At 35.6% G+C, this 17,393-nt stretch overlaps 3 protein-coding genes across 4 annotated transcripts; all 3 read right to left on the bottom strand.

Annotated features, from left to right (window-relative positions):
- Positions 1–405: 405 nt before the first annotated feature.
- LOC130436000 (secretory phospholipase A2 receptor-like) lies at positions 406–6,785 on the bottom strand. Its single transcript, XM_056766898.1, has 11 exons — positions 6,647–6,785; positions 6,305–6,562; positions 6,126–6,226; positions 5,808–5,911; positions 5,543–5,667; positions 3,387–3,522; positions 2,831–2,898; positions 2,347–2,694; positions 1,792–1,910; positions 986–1,089; positions 406–911 (listed from the first exon to the last, which is right to left on the bottom strand). Exons 1-11 carry the CDS (start codon positions 6,783–6,785, stop codon positions 770–772), a joined length of 1,644 nt encoding a protein of 547 aa, XP_056622876.1. The 3' UTR covers positions 406–769.
- A 2,216-nt stretch (positions 6,786–9,001) lies between these two features.
- LOC130411490 (CD209 antigen-like protein E) lies at positions 9,002–11,136 on the bottom strand. The gene is made up of 5 exons (XM_056736153.1): positions 10,768–11,136; positions 10,316–10,594; positions 10,128–10,237; positions 9,921–10,024; positions 9,002–9,792 (listed from the first exon to the last, which is right to left on the bottom strand). The coding sequence occupies exons 1-5, from the start codon at positions 10,931–10,933 to the stop codon at positions 9,657–9,659; spliced, it is 795 nt and encodes a 264-aa protein (XP_056592131.1). The 5' UTR covers positions 10,934–11,136; the 3' UTR covers positions 9,002–9,656.
- Positions 11,137–13,657: 2,521 nt separating this feature from the next.
- LOC130435341 (CD209 antigen-like protein C) lies at positions 13,658–16,124 on the bottom strand. 2 transcript variants are annotated; one of them, XM_056765902.1, is made up of 5 exons: positions 15,982–16,124; positions 15,351–15,851; positions 15,183–15,283; positions 15,006–15,109; positions 13,658–14,891 (listed from the first exon to the last, which is right to left on the bottom strand). In XM_056765902.1, exons 1-5 carry the CDS (start codon positions 16,121–16,123, stop codon positions 14,756–14,758), a joined length of 984 nt encoding a protein of 327 aa, XP_056621880.1. In that variant the 5' UTR covers position 16,124; the 3' UTR covers positions 13,658–14,755. The 2 variants fall into 2 exon arrangements, with proteins under 2 accessions (XP_056621880.1, XP_056621888.1); XM_056765910.1 differs by having other exon boundaries at positions 15,351–15,788.
- Between the last annotated feature and the right edge of the window lie 1,269 nt (positions 16,125–17,393).

Raw genomic sequence — 17,393 nt, 5'->3', positions numbered from 1 at the left:
GTTGTATTTTTGTGCAGAAAATTTGTATCATGCAAATGTAAAATGATATGAGTCTCTTTCAGGTCTCCTTTCCTGTATTACGTTTTAACACTAATTTCACTTTCCGCTGATTTTATCTAAAGATCTCAGACATGGGTGTACGGTGTATCAGCTCCAGTAATCTTCTGTGCAAGTAAAAAAAATATATCACTTCATTCTGGTAATATTTCATTTACTCATAACGCATTCTCTTACTGTAAAAAATAAAATTATTTATCAGTTTAAAATTGTCTAGTACTTTGAATTTTCTCATGTTATTGATTTCTAAAAATAAGGAACAGACAAATGTAAACATTTTAATGTTTATTTTTCCCCTATACGGAATATTGTAAAGTCATCTGAACTCAATAATTTACAGCTGGGATTTTAGTTGACCACTTTATTAAAATAAAAAAAGGAGATTAAACTGATGTACGAATCTGTGTGTGTGTTTAGGGGGCGGGGAGGGGATGCTGTGCGAGCATGTATGTAAGCCCGAGAACAGATTTTAAGACCTCTATTCCTCACACACAAACACATATACTATTGTATAAACACGCAAACCTTCACTCGTATTTTTGTAAATTTTACATTATAAAACAACATTTATGGTACAATAACATTTCCACATACAAAATAATTGAGCTGTTTTAAAAGTCAGACATCAGAAACTGATATTAGCACAAAACAATGATCCCATTACAACTGCTCAAAATAAAAAGTATTTTGATACCACTTCAAAAAAAAAGAATCAACCCTGATTCTCACAGATCCATTTTCGCTCAACTGAGCATGAAAGATCATTCCAGTTGTCCAGCACAGGTTCTGATGAGCTCATGAATTCAACACAGTCCTCATCTCCCACGTTATTCGGCTCACCTTTATTCCAAAACCTGAAAGCGATCATTAACAGTATGTAGTTAGAAACAATGAAACACAACAAAAAGACATGCGATTGTTTGCTTACCCTTTAGTCAGTGGTGTATTATCCACCCATGTCATGTTGCCTTCATTCTCTGTATCAGACAAACCAATCCAGACTCTCCCTTCCACAATTGAAGATATGTGTTTCTGTGTGTGCGTATAAACAGGGAAAATTAACAGGAAATATTCAATGTAAAAATATCAAATACAAGGCAGCATATATAATAGAAATAACCACACACCACAAACTAAATTGAAATGTTCAACAATTATACTAGAACAATGTTTAATTAGCAAATTAGCATTTTTTACTTCTGTGATGTTTTACGGCTGTTTATTTACAGCGAATAATGTGCAAGTTAATATAAATGTGTTAAAAGTATTATTGTATTAGTAAAAATATTCAAAGTTAATGTTAAACACGCTTGCTTGCATTTCCCTGAGAAATGTTTTCAGTTACGTGAAGCTCAACTTCTGTTAAAGATTGGATGTGATGACGATTTAGATGAGCATGTTTAAGACTGTTGAGTTATTCTTTGTTCTCTACTGTGTCAATTTACATTAAAGGGAATTGACCTCTCTATTTTCTCTCTGTGAAAAATACGTTTCTTATCTTTTTTCCTCAAGTCAAAAATGACTTTTTCTATTCTAACAGCTTCATCTCTTTCTGACTTTATGTACAGTGTGGGCTCTTGAAACAAATTGTTGATTATTCCCTTTGGCTACAAGCATCCGCTAAATGAATACACGTAAATTTAATAAAAATGGAAAATTACTGTTCAATGATTATATATTAAAATTCATTATTACATACACTTTTATTCTCTGCCACACTCACACAAACTCTACCTGTTCTTCTTCAGTGTTGATAATGACCAGATCTGCGCCACAATCCTTGCAGAACCGTCTGCTGTCAGACCAGCTCTTCTCTTCATTGGATATAAAATACCTGTCGGACTCTTTCCACACTGAAGCATTTGAAGAAAGTAAGAAAGAAAGAAACACTTTGCATTTTTGCAAAATACAATTTTAACTTGACTTTCAGTTAACCGAACACATATATGTTACTTCTGGGAGAACACAGTTTGTGTCACTTTTAAAGTCAAAGGTCAAAGTCTGCTTCATTGTCAATTCTGCCACATCTAAAGGACATACATATAGAGAATTGAAATTGCGCTACTCCCAGACCCATGCATACAAATAACACCAACACAGAATAAAAAAATATATATGAAAAATACAGATTATACATATATGTCAAATAAAACTATATCAAGCAGTCCCTTTTAATTTATTTAACACAAAATCAGCACAAAAATGTGTTAAAATGACACAAACTGTGTGTTCATAATTAATACATCGTTTTTAAGAGTGTATGTGCAGCGATAAATATGAGGATGAAACCTTTTTGACATCTCTTCCTTTTCTTTTCGGTCTCAAACTCCAGCAAACTTCGACTCATAAAGGTGAGGCTTGTCTGTAGCTGATCTCTCTCATCTGTCAAATGGCGGTAGTTTGTCTCTAACTCCAGTTTCTTCAGACTCACAGATGTGAGGTTTTTCTGTAGTTCTTCTATCAGACGTTTGCATTTGATGTTGAGGCTGTTCAGATCTTTACTCTTTTCTTCAACTTTGTTCTTCATCTGATCTCTCTCTGTTTTGAGCTGGTTATATAACAGTATGAAGGTGACCAGCAGAAAAACACAGATGAGCAGAAGACACACTGTGATTCGCATGAACCATCTCCTTCTTCCTTTTCATGATGAAATAAAGCAAATATTAATGTTATCCGTATTATAAAAAATCAATTGTAATCTAATGTTCACGAATAGTACAGTAACATTTCATCAACTTCTAGTAACATGTGACACAAGTCTTCTTCAACTTACCTCTGTTTTGAGCTCCAGTCTGTTTCTGATTCTCTGTCTCAGGTCCAAATGTGTTTCTAGTTGCACTTCTGTTTTGAACATTGCGCACTATTTCCATTATCCGCTCAGAATGTTTGGAGGTGATGTGTGGTTTTTATAATGAGGAGTGCTGTGTTTTATACAGTGAGAACATTAAACAGGATGTGGTTTTATATACTTAGATACAGCACCGACTTTTACAACGTCACAGTCAAGATCACGTTCATTCAAACACATGTGGTTAACTCAAAGCTTGTTTAGACTGTTGCCAAAAGGACCGGTGTGGACCAGCAAGGACGCCAAAATTGGTTCAAGCTGTGTTATGCTGGCGTCCGAAACACAACTTTTTAGTCTTTTTGACTCTAAGGCCCCTCACTGTATTCAACAATATTCAAATGCCCCTCTTCCACAAAATAAAACCTTGAAATACTTTAGAGCTTTAAATGAACTGGAAAAACATTCATTGATAATGAAAACGAAAGTGGCCTATTTGTCAGGCATGGTGACCCACACCCGAAATGTGACCTCAGCTTTTAACCTATCCAGAGAGTACACGTACACCCAGAGCAGTGGGCATCTATCAGTGCAGCGCCCGGGGAGCAAGTAGGGGTAAGGTGCCTTGCTCAAGATCGCCTCAGGCGTTACCCACCCGCCCTGACAATCGAACCGGTAACCTTCAGGCCACAATTGCCCCAATAATAAGAAATAGCCAAATAATGGCCAAATAATAAGAAATAGCTTGTTTTTTAATCAATTATTTGTCTAATCTGGTTTGGGACAGTTATTGGACAGTTATCCCGGAAAAGCACGCGGCACGCCCACACGGCAGTAAGGAGAGCAGGAGAAGGAGCATGCGCAGACGTCACTTGTGTGCAGGAGAGAGAGAGGGGGCATATGTTTGCGAAGTTCAGGTGTTTGCTTGTTCACTGCATCTGGGTGATGAATGTTATATAAATGGTGGATATAACGCTGGATTTGGAAATCATTTGAAACTGATATATGGCGCCGCCCCAGCGCTCAAAGATGCCGGACATGCGGTGAGTGAAAGCCTTTGGTTCAGCCTACCCCTCCCCCCGTACGCGCCATATTTTTTCGGAAACAATCGTAAAGCTGTCTCTATCTTTTCTGAATGTGATCAAACTAAATACTACGGCGATACAAAGTATGCAATACTACTCAATAGGTACTCAAGATTAATAGGTGATATGCAGAAACTCTGTGTTACACCCGCTTTAAAAAAATCTAAATGCACTTGGCAACTGATTTTTACCAAAGCAATTTACAACTTAATTTCAGGTATCTGTCGTGCTGAGGATGCAGGGATTGAATCCAAATGCAAGCGGTTCTAGTTAATTTCACAAATAGATAAAAGAATAAAATGCACATAAAAAAAGCAAGGCGATCCATATGACATAAAACAATAACCAACAAATGCCAAATGAAACACTGGGGTTTATATAGACTGGTCTCCAGAATCTGTGGAAACAATCAATAGGTAACCAAGAACAAAATAACTACAACAGACTACAACAGGAACAGGAAATCAATACAAACTAAAAGTCCACAGAACTGAACATTGTACACGTGAAATTGTTTTGATTCTACTCTACTGAAACTGAACCCACAATCTTGTTGTTGCTAGTAACATGCTGTACAGTTTTAGATGCAAGAATATTGCATTCATAAATTAAATTAAAATGAATACACACCGCTTTGAGTGACACTGCGAAATTGAGAATTGGTCTGACTCCTACCACTTGAAAAAGCTGGTTACATTGTGCCATCGGCCTCTGCTGGTTGATGTTGTCACCACACCTTTAAATTTGGATGGTTATTTGTTTATACTGACCAGAGGTGACCTAATGTTTTTGTATGAATAAATTGAAAAAGTTTATAGTAATTGTTTTATGAAACATTTTTTTAAACATGCATTTCAGGTCACCATGAAATCAAAACTGACCATTGTCATTCCTTCTAGTCTGGTTCTCTGTGTGACGCATGTCATGGCACGGGGGTCAACTATGTTGACTGTTCAATGACAGTCTATTCCTGCAGGATAAAATGATGTCCCGTCCCATACTTTTTTCATTCGAGAAGTTGATTTACTTAAGTCACAATATGAAAACAAACACCATTGCAAACTTTGAATAAACTTACCAGAGTAAAGGAAAAAAAACACTAAATCAGCACATACTAATAAAATAAGAAATGTATATACTGGGAATGTATTCATTAACTATTTTGCTATAAGTGAATATTATAAGGAAAACTTTGTACAGGCACACACTTGACAAAAACACAACAATAGATTATTTCACAGTGTTCCTTTTATTGTGTCCATTTTTCAAGCAAGACATGATATTACAAACATGTGACTTAATAATTTCTTGAGCGCTTACAGAGTTTTGACCTTAATAGTAAGCAAACTCTTCACTCACAAAAAAAGTGCTTCAGATTGCTTAGAAGAACCTTTCGGTTCCATTAAGAACCTTTGACATCTGAAGAAACTTTCTGTTTCACAAAATATAGATTGTTCTTTGTGGAACCAAAATGGTTCTTCTATGGCATTGCTGTGAAGAACTTTTTAAGCACCTTTATTTTTAAGAGTGTTGTGACAAATAGCCCCTGTCTCTCACGGTCAACTTTAAACAGTTAGTCTGAAGAATATGCATGCAGAAATGATCTAATTCTCACAAATCCATCGTCTCTTCTCTGTGCAGGGTTGATCATTCCAGCTGTTATCAGGTGAATATGAAGACACAATCTGAACACAGTCCTCAATTCCATGTGCGTTATTTGGTTCACCAGGGATCCAAAACCTGAATGACATGACATCAGATTCTTCATCACTCACAGTCTAAACTATTTTGTTTTTCACAATCAAAAAACAACTCAAGACATACAGTTAATATGAATGAATGCATTTGCAGTGATTTTCTGACACTGTTTTGGTACTTACATTGCCTTAAGTGGCGAATTATCCACCCATTTCATGGAGCCTTCCTTATCGATATCAGACAAACCAATCCACGTGCTCTCCTTAATGACTGAAGATAAGTACCTCTGTTTGTATAAACAAACAAAACATCCTGTCAGTCTTTAACACACACAAACACAGCTTTGCGAATGGAAATGATCAATGATGATTGTAGAACACAATTTGTACCTAAAGAGCTGTGTGTGTGCATCGTATTTAGCTTAGAGCAATTGTCCCCAACGAGGAGTAAACTCAAACGCACGCACATACATGAACACACACCCTACACACACACAGTACCTGCTCCTCGATGTTATTGATAACAACCAGATCTCCACCACGGTCCCTGCAGACCTGTCTGCTCTCAGACCAGCTCTTCCTCTCATCGCTAAAGTGGTATCCTGTCACACACCAACATCTTCACATCTTTACAAAATCTTTACTGCTGAATCGTGAAAATTAAAGTATTTTCTACAAACTTCTCTCAGAATTCCTCTTCTTCAGTTCGGCCTCTAGAGAGTTGAATCTGTGCTGGAGTTGATCTTTCTCAGTAGTCAGTTGACTGTAATTGGCCTGTATGTCGTTTATTGTCTCATTAAACTCCATGAGCGTGTTCTTGCAACTCAACTTCATGTTTCTCTCAGTACTGATCTGGATTTGCAGCACAAGAACGGTGACCACTAGGAAAACGCATAAGAGTCCAAAACACAAGGCGCTCAGCGCGAGACATCTCCTTCCTGTCAAATGGAATTCAGATTCAATAATGACTTTTTACAGGAACACAATTTTACATATATTTCAAGAATGAAAAATTGTCTTACTGTAATTCTGATTTGTGGCTTTGGTGCTGCTGTTCATGAGCTCCACAGGAAGAGTTTTCTCATTAACATCTCTGTCCTGATCTCCTGGTCTGTTGCAGTAATTGTCCTGAATGTTGGAATAAATGTTCTCCACTTCCATCACTGTAAAAGACCAGTTTAATCGTCAAGATATAACCGTTTTTGATGCAGTATATGATGCTAAGTTTGGAGGATAGAAGTAAAAAGGAGAAACGAGAAAGAAAGTTTCACAAAGCATCTGTTCATGTTTATCGGGATGAGTCGCTGTGGCTGCTGTCAGGTGTTTCTGCTGAAATCCGCAACTAAGAGGAACAGAAAGTGTGAATGTTTGAAAAGTGTGTGGAAATGGTGTAAATACTAAAGGAATATAGATTCAGTGATGTGAAAGTCATATACTAGGTTAGGTTTTGACATTGTTTATTTTAAAGCATTCTGGATCAACGGTGACTGCATGAAAGATTTGATCTAGAATTTAGTTGCAACGAATTTAAAAGGTAAAAATGTCTATAAGCAACTAATGCTAATACAAAACAATACTACTATGAAAGTGAAACAAGTGTCTCAAAGAAAAGATGAAACCTAACTCTCACAAATTCATTGTTTCATTTCTCGGAACATAAGATCTTTCTACTCGGTGGGTCTTTCAGAATTCACTTTGATACAGTCCTCCTTTCCATTCTCATCATTCGGTTCACCTTGCCCCCAAAACCTGAATCCATGTCATTCAGAAACAAAAACATCACATCATTATAAAGGTAACAACATAATTCAGATGTTTGCCAACTTTAAAAAGCACGTGGTTTATACACTTAAATACAATACCGGCATTAACAACTGCACAGTTGAGTGTGTCACATTCCTTCAAATACATTTAGTCAACTCAAAGCTGATCAATGTTCTGAACCTTTATCACCTTGTCATGAAGTAATCCTGTGAGTATGAGACTGTACATATATGTACACACATATCTCATACATACGTTGCACTACACAGTCTACCTGCCAGCACTTGATGACATCACAAACTGATTTAAGATGTAAATGTGTCAGAATATCTTGTCAGTGCAAACATGGTTCCAGTGAAGCCTTTGTATATTTTTCTCTGTGAATTTGTTTCGTATTACACTTTATATATGTGTTTATTGGATTAACATAGAAATGCTATTATTGTATTAAGCACTGGTAGGTTCCAGGAAGGGGAGGAGCTATGACCTTAAAATGGCTGCCAGGGGTTGTGAGCGTGTGCTGACTGTGGCTTCGGCCATTTAACTGGCCTCACAATTCCATTCACAGTGAACAGTATTGTTCTCTCTTTTCGCTTTCGGTGTTTATTTTCCATTGTGCTCCTTTGTTTGGATTTCACCTCTGGACCTGTAAATAAAATCACCCATTTTTTTTAAGTCCTGTCATACGAACCATTATTTGGATCGAACTCTCTGCAATCGCTAAAACATCTGAAAAGTGATGAAAGTGTGCCTCTATGGACTTGTAAAACAACAGCCAAGATACTCGACTGGAATGAGCACAATACTTCTAGAAATGATGATTCCATGAAAATGTGGTATTTTGTGGGAGTGCAGTCGCAGGATATATAAACTTACACATGTATACATTGTTGACAATTGTGACCAATTAAAAAGCTTTTTGTTGTTATATTTAATAACATGTTCATATTTTTATTGTAAATAGAAAGTTATCCACCTATTTCAAGACCCTTCGTTGTCTATAGAAAAACCAATCCACACACCTTCCTTGACAACTGAAGATATGTATCTATACATGACAAATAAAAATATCATTTCCTCTCATATCTCTCCAGTATTTATTTTCCCGACTATGGCAGTAAATGTGGAATGAGATCTGACATGCTTTTAAATTCTTCTTATGTGTTCAGCTAAACAAAGAAATGTATTCAGGTTCGGAACAATCTAAGGGTGAGTAACTGATGACTGAATTTGTATTTTAGGGCTAACTGCCCTAGTGAAAAAATATATAGAAAAATGTAATTAAAATACATTTATTTCATGCTAAGTATTCTGCAAATCCATTTACATCTTATATATTTAATGAAATCACAGCGAATGTATTTGTGGTTTACTAAATTGGTAATCTCATAGTCTGCTAAATTGGAACAACTAATTTTGTCCTTAATATACTTTATTGGGCAGAAATAGTGCTGAAGACCAACATAAGATCAATTTAAGTGTATTTGATTGTGCTAAAGTGGAACTATTTTAAGTAAGCTTCAGGTTCACTTTAAATATCTTGCATTCGAAATCCTTTTCAAAAGTAACAGTAGAACACATTTTTATTAAAAGAAAGGCTTAATATGTAGAAATAACTTTCAATTATAATTTTATATAAGTAAGTCATGTCAGTAAATATGTTAATACATTTAAACTATTCAAAGTATGAAATAAATGCATTTTAAATGAATAGTTTTTTACTAGGGTGTCCCTTTAACATGGGTTAAGATTAGGTTCAGTGTTAGAACACAGTAACTGGATAATGGAGATCTGCTATCACTTAAATACAGAAGCCACTTTTTTATCCAAGATGATTTCTATCAGTTTTGCAAAACCTTGACATCAAAAATCTACTGAAAGAATTTATGTAATTGCATTTTAATGAAACACACAGTCTCATTCATGTACCAAAAGTATTATCTGTACCTTTACATACATAGCAAAACAATATTTAAACAAGCCAATACCTTCAAATAAATCAACAAACATTTGATTTGGACAGACACTGTATTAATGGATCTCTTTCAATGTGTAACATGAAAAACAAAAACCATTTGAACCCCAACCTGACATAACAAAAGTATGAATGTTCACCTAACAGATGCTTTTACAAAAAAATTATAATCTAATATAGTATTTGTTTTAGAAGAGTTTTAACAAGGTGAAAACAATTGCAGTCGACATACATAACTCACAGTGAACAGTAAACCGTCATATTATATGAGTAGAAAGATTAATAAGAATGAGTTAATGCTCACAAATAAATGTGTTCTGTATTGAACATACTGCATCATTCCAGTTATTTTTGGGTTGCGAGGAAGGCAACATTTCAATACAGTTCTCACTTCTGCCCAAGCCGTTCGGTTCACCTTGAACCCAAAACCTGAATAAATGTTTTCAGATTTTATTATACTCTGTTTCCACAAAGAATGAAATTATACATTTAATAAGAGAAAACATTAAGCTCTAGAAAGTCATTTACACAGGTTTACGGTCAGTTTTGGAACTCACCCTAAATCCAGTGGCGTACCATCCACCCATTTTAAGACACTCTCATTCTCATTATAAGACAAACCAATCCAGTTACGCTCCTTGGTGATAGAAGATACAAGCATCTGCGTGTATAAAGAAAAACCAGATCCATAATTCTTTATTTCTATGCCTCCTTTAGTGCAGCAGTACTAAACACTTGAAAAGCTCACAAAGCTAAAAATCTACCTGTTCTTCTTCAGTGTGGATGATGACCAGATCTCCACCACGATCCCTGCAGTGCTGTCTGCTTTCAGTCCAGTTCTTCTTCTCTCTGGATATGAAATACCAGCCTAACCCTTTCCAGACAAATACAGGAATGAGCAAAAAAGCCATAACTAATAAATGTCATTTTTATATTTATATATAAGAGAAACCTTTTTCTGAATTCCACTTCTTCAGCTCGGCCTCCAACTGCAGTGTCTTCTGGATCGTATAGGTGAGGTTTATCTGTAGTTCTTCTCTCTCACCATTCAGACGGCTGTAATTCATCTCCAGGCTGCTCAAAGCTTCACTGTATTCCAAGTTCATGTAGCTCATCTTCATCAGATCGCTCTCTGTTGAGAGTTTTTTGTGTTGCACTACAACGGCAATCACCAGTAAAACAAAGATGAGCCCGAGTAACACTGTGATCAGCATACAATATTTCTTTCTTCCTGTCACACGGGGAAAAAACAACAGATGAACAACCGTTAAACATATTCTAAATACAACTGCAAAAACCAAGAATTGCAACTGAAACGTATTAAAACTATACGTTTCCATATTGCCTACATATAAAAGAGTATATATAATGCAAAAAAGATGCCCAAGAAGATTCCTTTCTTACTGTAATTAACGGCTTCCCTCTGGATAAAGTTCATGCAGAGTATAGGGTTGTCAGCTGCATCCTTATTGGTGGTGATCTCATCACTGCTCAGGTCTCTGTCAAAGACGCTGCTGTCGTTCTTCTGTTCAGTGTTCCTGTTTTCAGTGATGTTTTCTGACTCCATCATTCAGTGCATTCAGAACTGTGAGCTTCAGCACATGAACCAATGGATTTTATAAGCCTATTCTCGAACAATTTACATACAGTCCTGCTGACCATCAGAACACAACACCACGTGTCTGAGAAAAGAAGTTAGGGGAAAATCACAGGTTAAATAAAAGTTAAGGACATAGTTCACTCAAAAATGAAAATACGTCATCATCAGCTCACTCTCAAGTTGTTCCAAACATTTATAAAATTCTTTGTTCTAATGAACACAAAGAAGATATTTAGAAGAATGTAAGCAACTGACATTTCTAGGACAACATTGACTGCAATAGTAGAAAAAAGTTAAATGCTTGGCCTAGAACGGTGTGCTTTCCAACATTCTTCAAGATGTCTTCTTTTGTGTTTAACAGAACAAAAAATTATATCATAATTTTCCTACTGTCGCAGACAACGATGTCCCAGAAATAAAAAAAACTGCCTTTTTTGCCGTTTTTCTTTTAAGACATACCAGTTGAAATGATGTTATTATTGGTTCCATTTTTATTTACGATCAAATCTGCAAGACAAAGGATTTAAATGATCATAAAGTGTGGGACTGCCAGTAAAAGCCAAAGAACATGAAAAAGTACAAACGTCCCTTGTCAGCAAAACACTGTTCATTGGTAAAATTGCTGAGATAAACTGAAATCATGAGCTGAAGTGAGACTACTCTGAGATATTTTAATCTATTATTTTACATACACTGAAGGTTCATACAAGTTGCACAAACATATTCAAACGCAGCTGCAGAAAAAAATCAAAAACATTCCCCAAATCAAAAACTGTTTCCCTTAATTGACTGTTTATAGGATTTCTTTAGGTTAAATTTTGTTTAGGTTAATTCTCCAAACTACTGACAATACTTTTATTTTACTTTATCATCAAATATCTTTTAAAGATCTTCCTGATTTATCTTAATGGCAAATACAGCATAACAGAAATAGATTATTAAGATCTCCAAACTGCTGACAATACTTCTCCCAAATTTCAAATAAAAATATTGTTTTCTATTTGCATTTATTTGCAACAAAATGAAAACTGGAGAAACAGGTGAAAATAACGGAATACGTTGATGCTCTGTATTTTTTCAGATCTCAAACACTGCAAAGAAAACAAGTTCACATTCATTTTTAAGCAATTTGATGTTTTATTACCAAAGTTCAGGAGTAGCAAGTGCAAATGATTACGCAGCTGCCAGCCGTTATGTCTCCCGTCCCATCAAATCAAGAGCAAACTCTTTAAATAGGTAAGAAGCTTTAGATCCTTCACTCTAAATTTTTGCAATATCCCTCCTCCACCCCATCACCCTTTATTGTACATGAATATAAATGTTACACATGTACCTTTCCAATTAATCTCTATATGGCAGCATTTTATCATTTGTTTATAGTTAAAATAGCTCTCATCAGACATATTTTAGCTGCTTAGACATGAGCCAAAAAATTTAATCTGCACTTTCAGTGTACTTGGTGTATAGTTACCAGTATTTCGTTGGGAAAGTACACTTTAAGTACTTAAAGTGATAATTCACCCCAAAAATAAAAATCATCAATTACTCACAAGAAAGACACAAGAAGATATTTGGAGAATTTCAAATCTCACCCCCAATGACTCCCATAGTATTTATTTTCCCGACTATGGCAGTAAATGTGGAATGAGATCTGATATTCTTTCAAATTCTTCTTGTTTGGTCAGCAAATCAAAGAAATGTATTCAGCTCTGGAACAATCTAAGGGTGAGTAACTGATGACAGAATTTTTATTTTAGGGCTAACTGCCCTAGTGAAAAAATATATACAAAAATGTTCACCAAATAACATTCAATTAAGATTTTATATAAGTAAGTCTTGTATAGTAATACAAGATTATACTAATATACTATTATATACTAATATAGTATTTGTTTTAGAAGAGTTTTAACAAGGTGAAAACAATTGAAGTCGACATACATAACTCACAGTGAACCGTAAACCGTCATATTATATGAGTAGCCAGATTAATAACAATGAGTTAATGCTCACAAATAAATGTGTTCTGTATTGAACATCCAGCATTTCTAGGACATCATTGACTGCCATAGTAGGAAACATTTAAATGGTTGGCCCAGAATGGTGTGCTTTCCTACATTCTTCAAGATGTCTTCTTTACTGTTCAACAGCGGATGTCCCGGAAATTTTTCAAAAATATACAAAGTTATTATTGGTTCCATTTCCATTAACCATCAACTCTACAAAGTAATCAAAAGGATGAGGGATTGGAATGATAAAGAAGTGTGTTACTGCTAGTAAACGCAAGTGAACTTGAGAAAGTACAAACTTCCCTTCTCAGCAAAACACTGTTCATTGCTAAAATTGCTGAGATAAACTAAAAACATGAACTGAAGTGATGTTACTCTGAGATATTTTACTTACACTAAAGTTGCACAAACATATTAATAAACAGCTCCAGAAAAAGTCAAGAGAACATTAAAAAATTCAAAAACTGTTTCCCTGAATTTACTGTTTATAAGATTTGTTTAGGTTAAACTTCGTTTTGGTTAATTCTGTGAACTAGTGACATAAGTCTCCCAAATTTCAAATAAAATTATTGTTTCTATTAGCATTTATTTGCAGAAAATGAAAACTGGAGAAACAGGTGAAAATAGCAGAATAATAAGATGCTCTGTGTTTTTTTTAAGATCTCAGAAAAACAAGTTCAGATTCACGTTTAAGTAATACAACTTTAATATTTAAATTTAAAGTGTGTAAGCAAAGTTCAAAAATGTTTATTTCGGCGATAACCTGGATTTTTATCAAAGTTTTCATGTGTCTGGTCATGCTGTCAGTCTTTCACATTCCTGTTGGTTGACTTTATGTCACTCCTAATGTTTGATGTTGTGAGATTTGACAGACAGTGGACTAGAATGAGCACAATACCTCTAGAAATATTGATTCCATGATAATTGTGACTAATTAAACAGATAATTGATGTTATATTAAACTACATATTGTTTATATTTTATAAAGTTGAGTATATATGGGTACGGTGGAGCCATATTTGAAAGGACTTCCTGATTTTTCTTACTGGCACAATACAGCAAAAGATATAAAGACAAGCATCTCTGTTTGAAACATACAAACACAGAAAAACACACAGTAACTATCTTATGATGAATATTTGATTAAATAACCTGTTATAAAGAACGTCTTAAAAGGATCGATAGCAACATGTGAAGATCTGTTTTGTGGGTGTATGTTAAGCTCTTGAAGTCTTACTTTATAATAAATATTCAAAGAATCATGAATATTATAAATGATGACGGAGATGCGATGTGCATTGAGAAAGGTTAGACCACTGGATGCTGCAACTGACCAATCAGAATAGAATATTCCATAAAACTGCCGAATGACTAGCGCCGGGATTTAAATTTTATTGAAGCATATTTAGGGTGTATGGTGGAAATACTTTATTGACAGAAGGACGTAGATACAGCGACAAGAGCTCGGAGTGAAGACGTCACACAGTACTGTTCGTTGCAAGTCACCAGTGACTGATTTGTGTATTAAACTGGAACAAAGACTTACATTTTAACCTACTCCTCACAGCTATATCTTTAGAAATTAAATATAATATCAATGTCTTATAGACAATTTTGATCTCAACATCCACTCTACAGCACATGGCACTACACAACAAAGATTACAGCATAGAAGGTAGTTGAAAATATTTTAAAAGCTAAAAATGTCTATAAGCAAGCAACTAATGCAAATACAAAACAACACTCAAATAAAAGCGAAGGCAGTGTCACAAAGAAAAGATGAAACCTAATTCTCACAAATCCATTTTCTTTTTTCTGAACAAGGAATATCATTCCAGTTCTTCTCATTGGGTTTTTTAGGATTCAGTTCGACACAGTCCTCCTTTCCACGGTCATCATTCGGTTCACCTTGCACCCAAAACCTGAATAGCACATAAATAAATGATTCAGATCATGATCATAATATGCTCCTATCGGAAGAAAAATCACATCATTGAAGAGGTAACAATGTGAAAAACATGTGATCGTTTGCTTACTGCTTGGTTAGAGCCGAGTTATCCACCCATTTCATGACCCCTTCATTGTCTATATCAGACAAACCAATCCACACACCTTCCTTGAAAACTGAAGATATGTATCTCTGTGTGTACATAACAAATAATATAATAAAGTTCCTCTCATATCTCTCCAATAAAACACACACAAGACTCTACCTGCTCCTCAACACTGTTGATAACAACCAGATCTCCACCACGATCCCTGCAGAACTGTCTGCTCTCAGTCCAGGTCTTCTTGTCATTGATAAAGCTATATCCTGTCATAAAAAAATATAATTTAAAATTCAAGTTAAAAAACACAAAACACAAGTAATTTCTACAAACCTTTTTCAGAGTTCCTCTTCTTCAGTTCGGCCTCGATGGAGTTGAATCTGTTCTGGAGTTGATCTTTCTCTGTTGTTAATCGACTGTAACTCACTTGATTGTCATTGATAGTTTTGTTCAACTCTTCGACTTTGTTCACGTAACTCAGTTTTAGTTCTCTGTCCGAGCTGCAGTCGTTCTGGAGTTGATCTTTCTCTGTTGTTAATCGACTATAGCTCTCCTGTATGTCGTTAATAGTTTTGTTCAATTTTTCGACTCTGTTCAAGTAACTCAGTTTTAATTCTCTGTCTGTTCTGCAGTCGTTCTGGAGTTGATCTTTCTCAGTTGATAATCGACTATAACTGACCCTCAACAGGTTTATTGTTTCGTTAAATTCTTGAAGAACGTTCTTCTGACACGACTTCATGTCGCTCTCTGCTTTTATCTGGATTTGCAGCACTAGAATGGAGAAAACGCAAATAAGCCCTAGACACGCGGCACTCAACATGAAACCTCTACTTCCTGTTAAACAGAAGAAAACAAATACAAAATAACAAACTTAAATAACAGTCTGTAAACAGGTGAAGTTCAGACGTTTCTAAATAAACCGAAATAACGACACAGAGTAAAGTACAATAAAATGGTTTCTTACTGTATTTCTGAACCGTGGCTTTGATGCTGCTCCAGAGCTGAGATAGCGTTTTCTCATCGTTTTCTTCATTCCCTTCTAGATCTTCTCCTGGTCTGTCGCAGTACTCATATTTGATGTCTGGCTGAAGTCTGTCCATTTCCATCACTCCAGTGTAAGTCTCTATGTATGCACACAATGAACGTATCCGTCTATATGCACTTTGTTTTTCTCAAGATAAGAGCTTGCTTTAAAAACAGACGTGTGATGTTCAGTCACGCTTTACAGTTTGGTGTACAATCCACCCATTTCATGACGCCCAGATGTGCTGCGTCAGACAAATCAATCCACAAGCTTTTCTTAATGACTGAAGAAGTGAACTTTGGAATAAACTTATTAACTCAGCTTTTAAATGAGGGCATATTTTATAGATCAACTCTAGATGAAAGGATTTTGCAACTGAAATGAAATATAATTTAGGCTTCAAATAGGTCTCTACTGTGTCCTTATCAGTGGAGATATCTTTTCGGCTTGAAGGAGCTGCTGTGTTGTGATAGACGTTCTCTGACTCCATCATTTACTGTGTGTGTGGCTTTTGCACCTGAACCAGTGGGTTTTAAAACAAACAACATGTGGCAAAAAGGTCAAAGTAATATCGAGCTTTATGTTTTCCAAAGAGTGATTTCAACACATCTAATTTCAACTTTATTTTAATAGACTCGTTCAAATCATATGTCAGAGACTCATGAACTGTGAGTGAACGTGCTGTGAAAGCCAATAAACAAAGTGAGAGAGTGCGAACTTCCCTCTTCTTCAGAACACGAGACTTTCTGCCGACTTTCTGTTCTTAAACTGCTGAGAAACACTTACAACATGATCTTGATAAATTCAAAGCGAGGTTACTTTGAGGTATTTTATTTGATTACTTTTGGATAAATCCATTGAAAAGTTCAGTAACAGCAGCATATGCATATGCTATATGTTGAAACCCTGTACATAAATAAATGGTAGAAAGACATTTGATGACTCCGACTCGCTGATCAGAGTGCTGAAGTGGTTAAGACTTTTAAAGAATAGGCATTAGGTGGTCAATCCACAAAACTATCTACATACAGCATAGGTCCCCATGCATGTAATTCGCTATGTTGTTTCTGCAGTAGCCCTAAACCAGGGGTGGGCAATCCTGGTCATGGAGGCCACAGCTCTGCAGAGTTTAGTCCAACCCTCATTTAATCACCTGATCCAGCTAATCAAGACCTTCTGGATCAGTGTTTCCCAATCCTGGTCCTCAGGCCTCCACTCCCAGAATGTTTTACATGTGTCTCTATATAAAACACCTCATTCAACTCATCAGTCTACGGACAGGATGTTTGAAATGTTTCTCTAATGAACACACTATCAAGCTGATGATTGAATCAGGTGTTTCACTTACACTA

Source organism: Triplophysa dalaica, chromosome 2 (genome assembly GCF_015846415.1).
Source record: "Triplophysa dalaica isolate WHDGS20190420 chromosome 2, ASM1584641v1, whole genome shotgun sequence".
NCBI lineage: Eukaryota > Metazoa > Chordata > Actinopteri > Cypriniformes > Nemacheilidae > Triplophysa > Triplophysa dalaica.
This window is presented reverse-complemented; position numbering and strand designations above follow the sequence as displayed.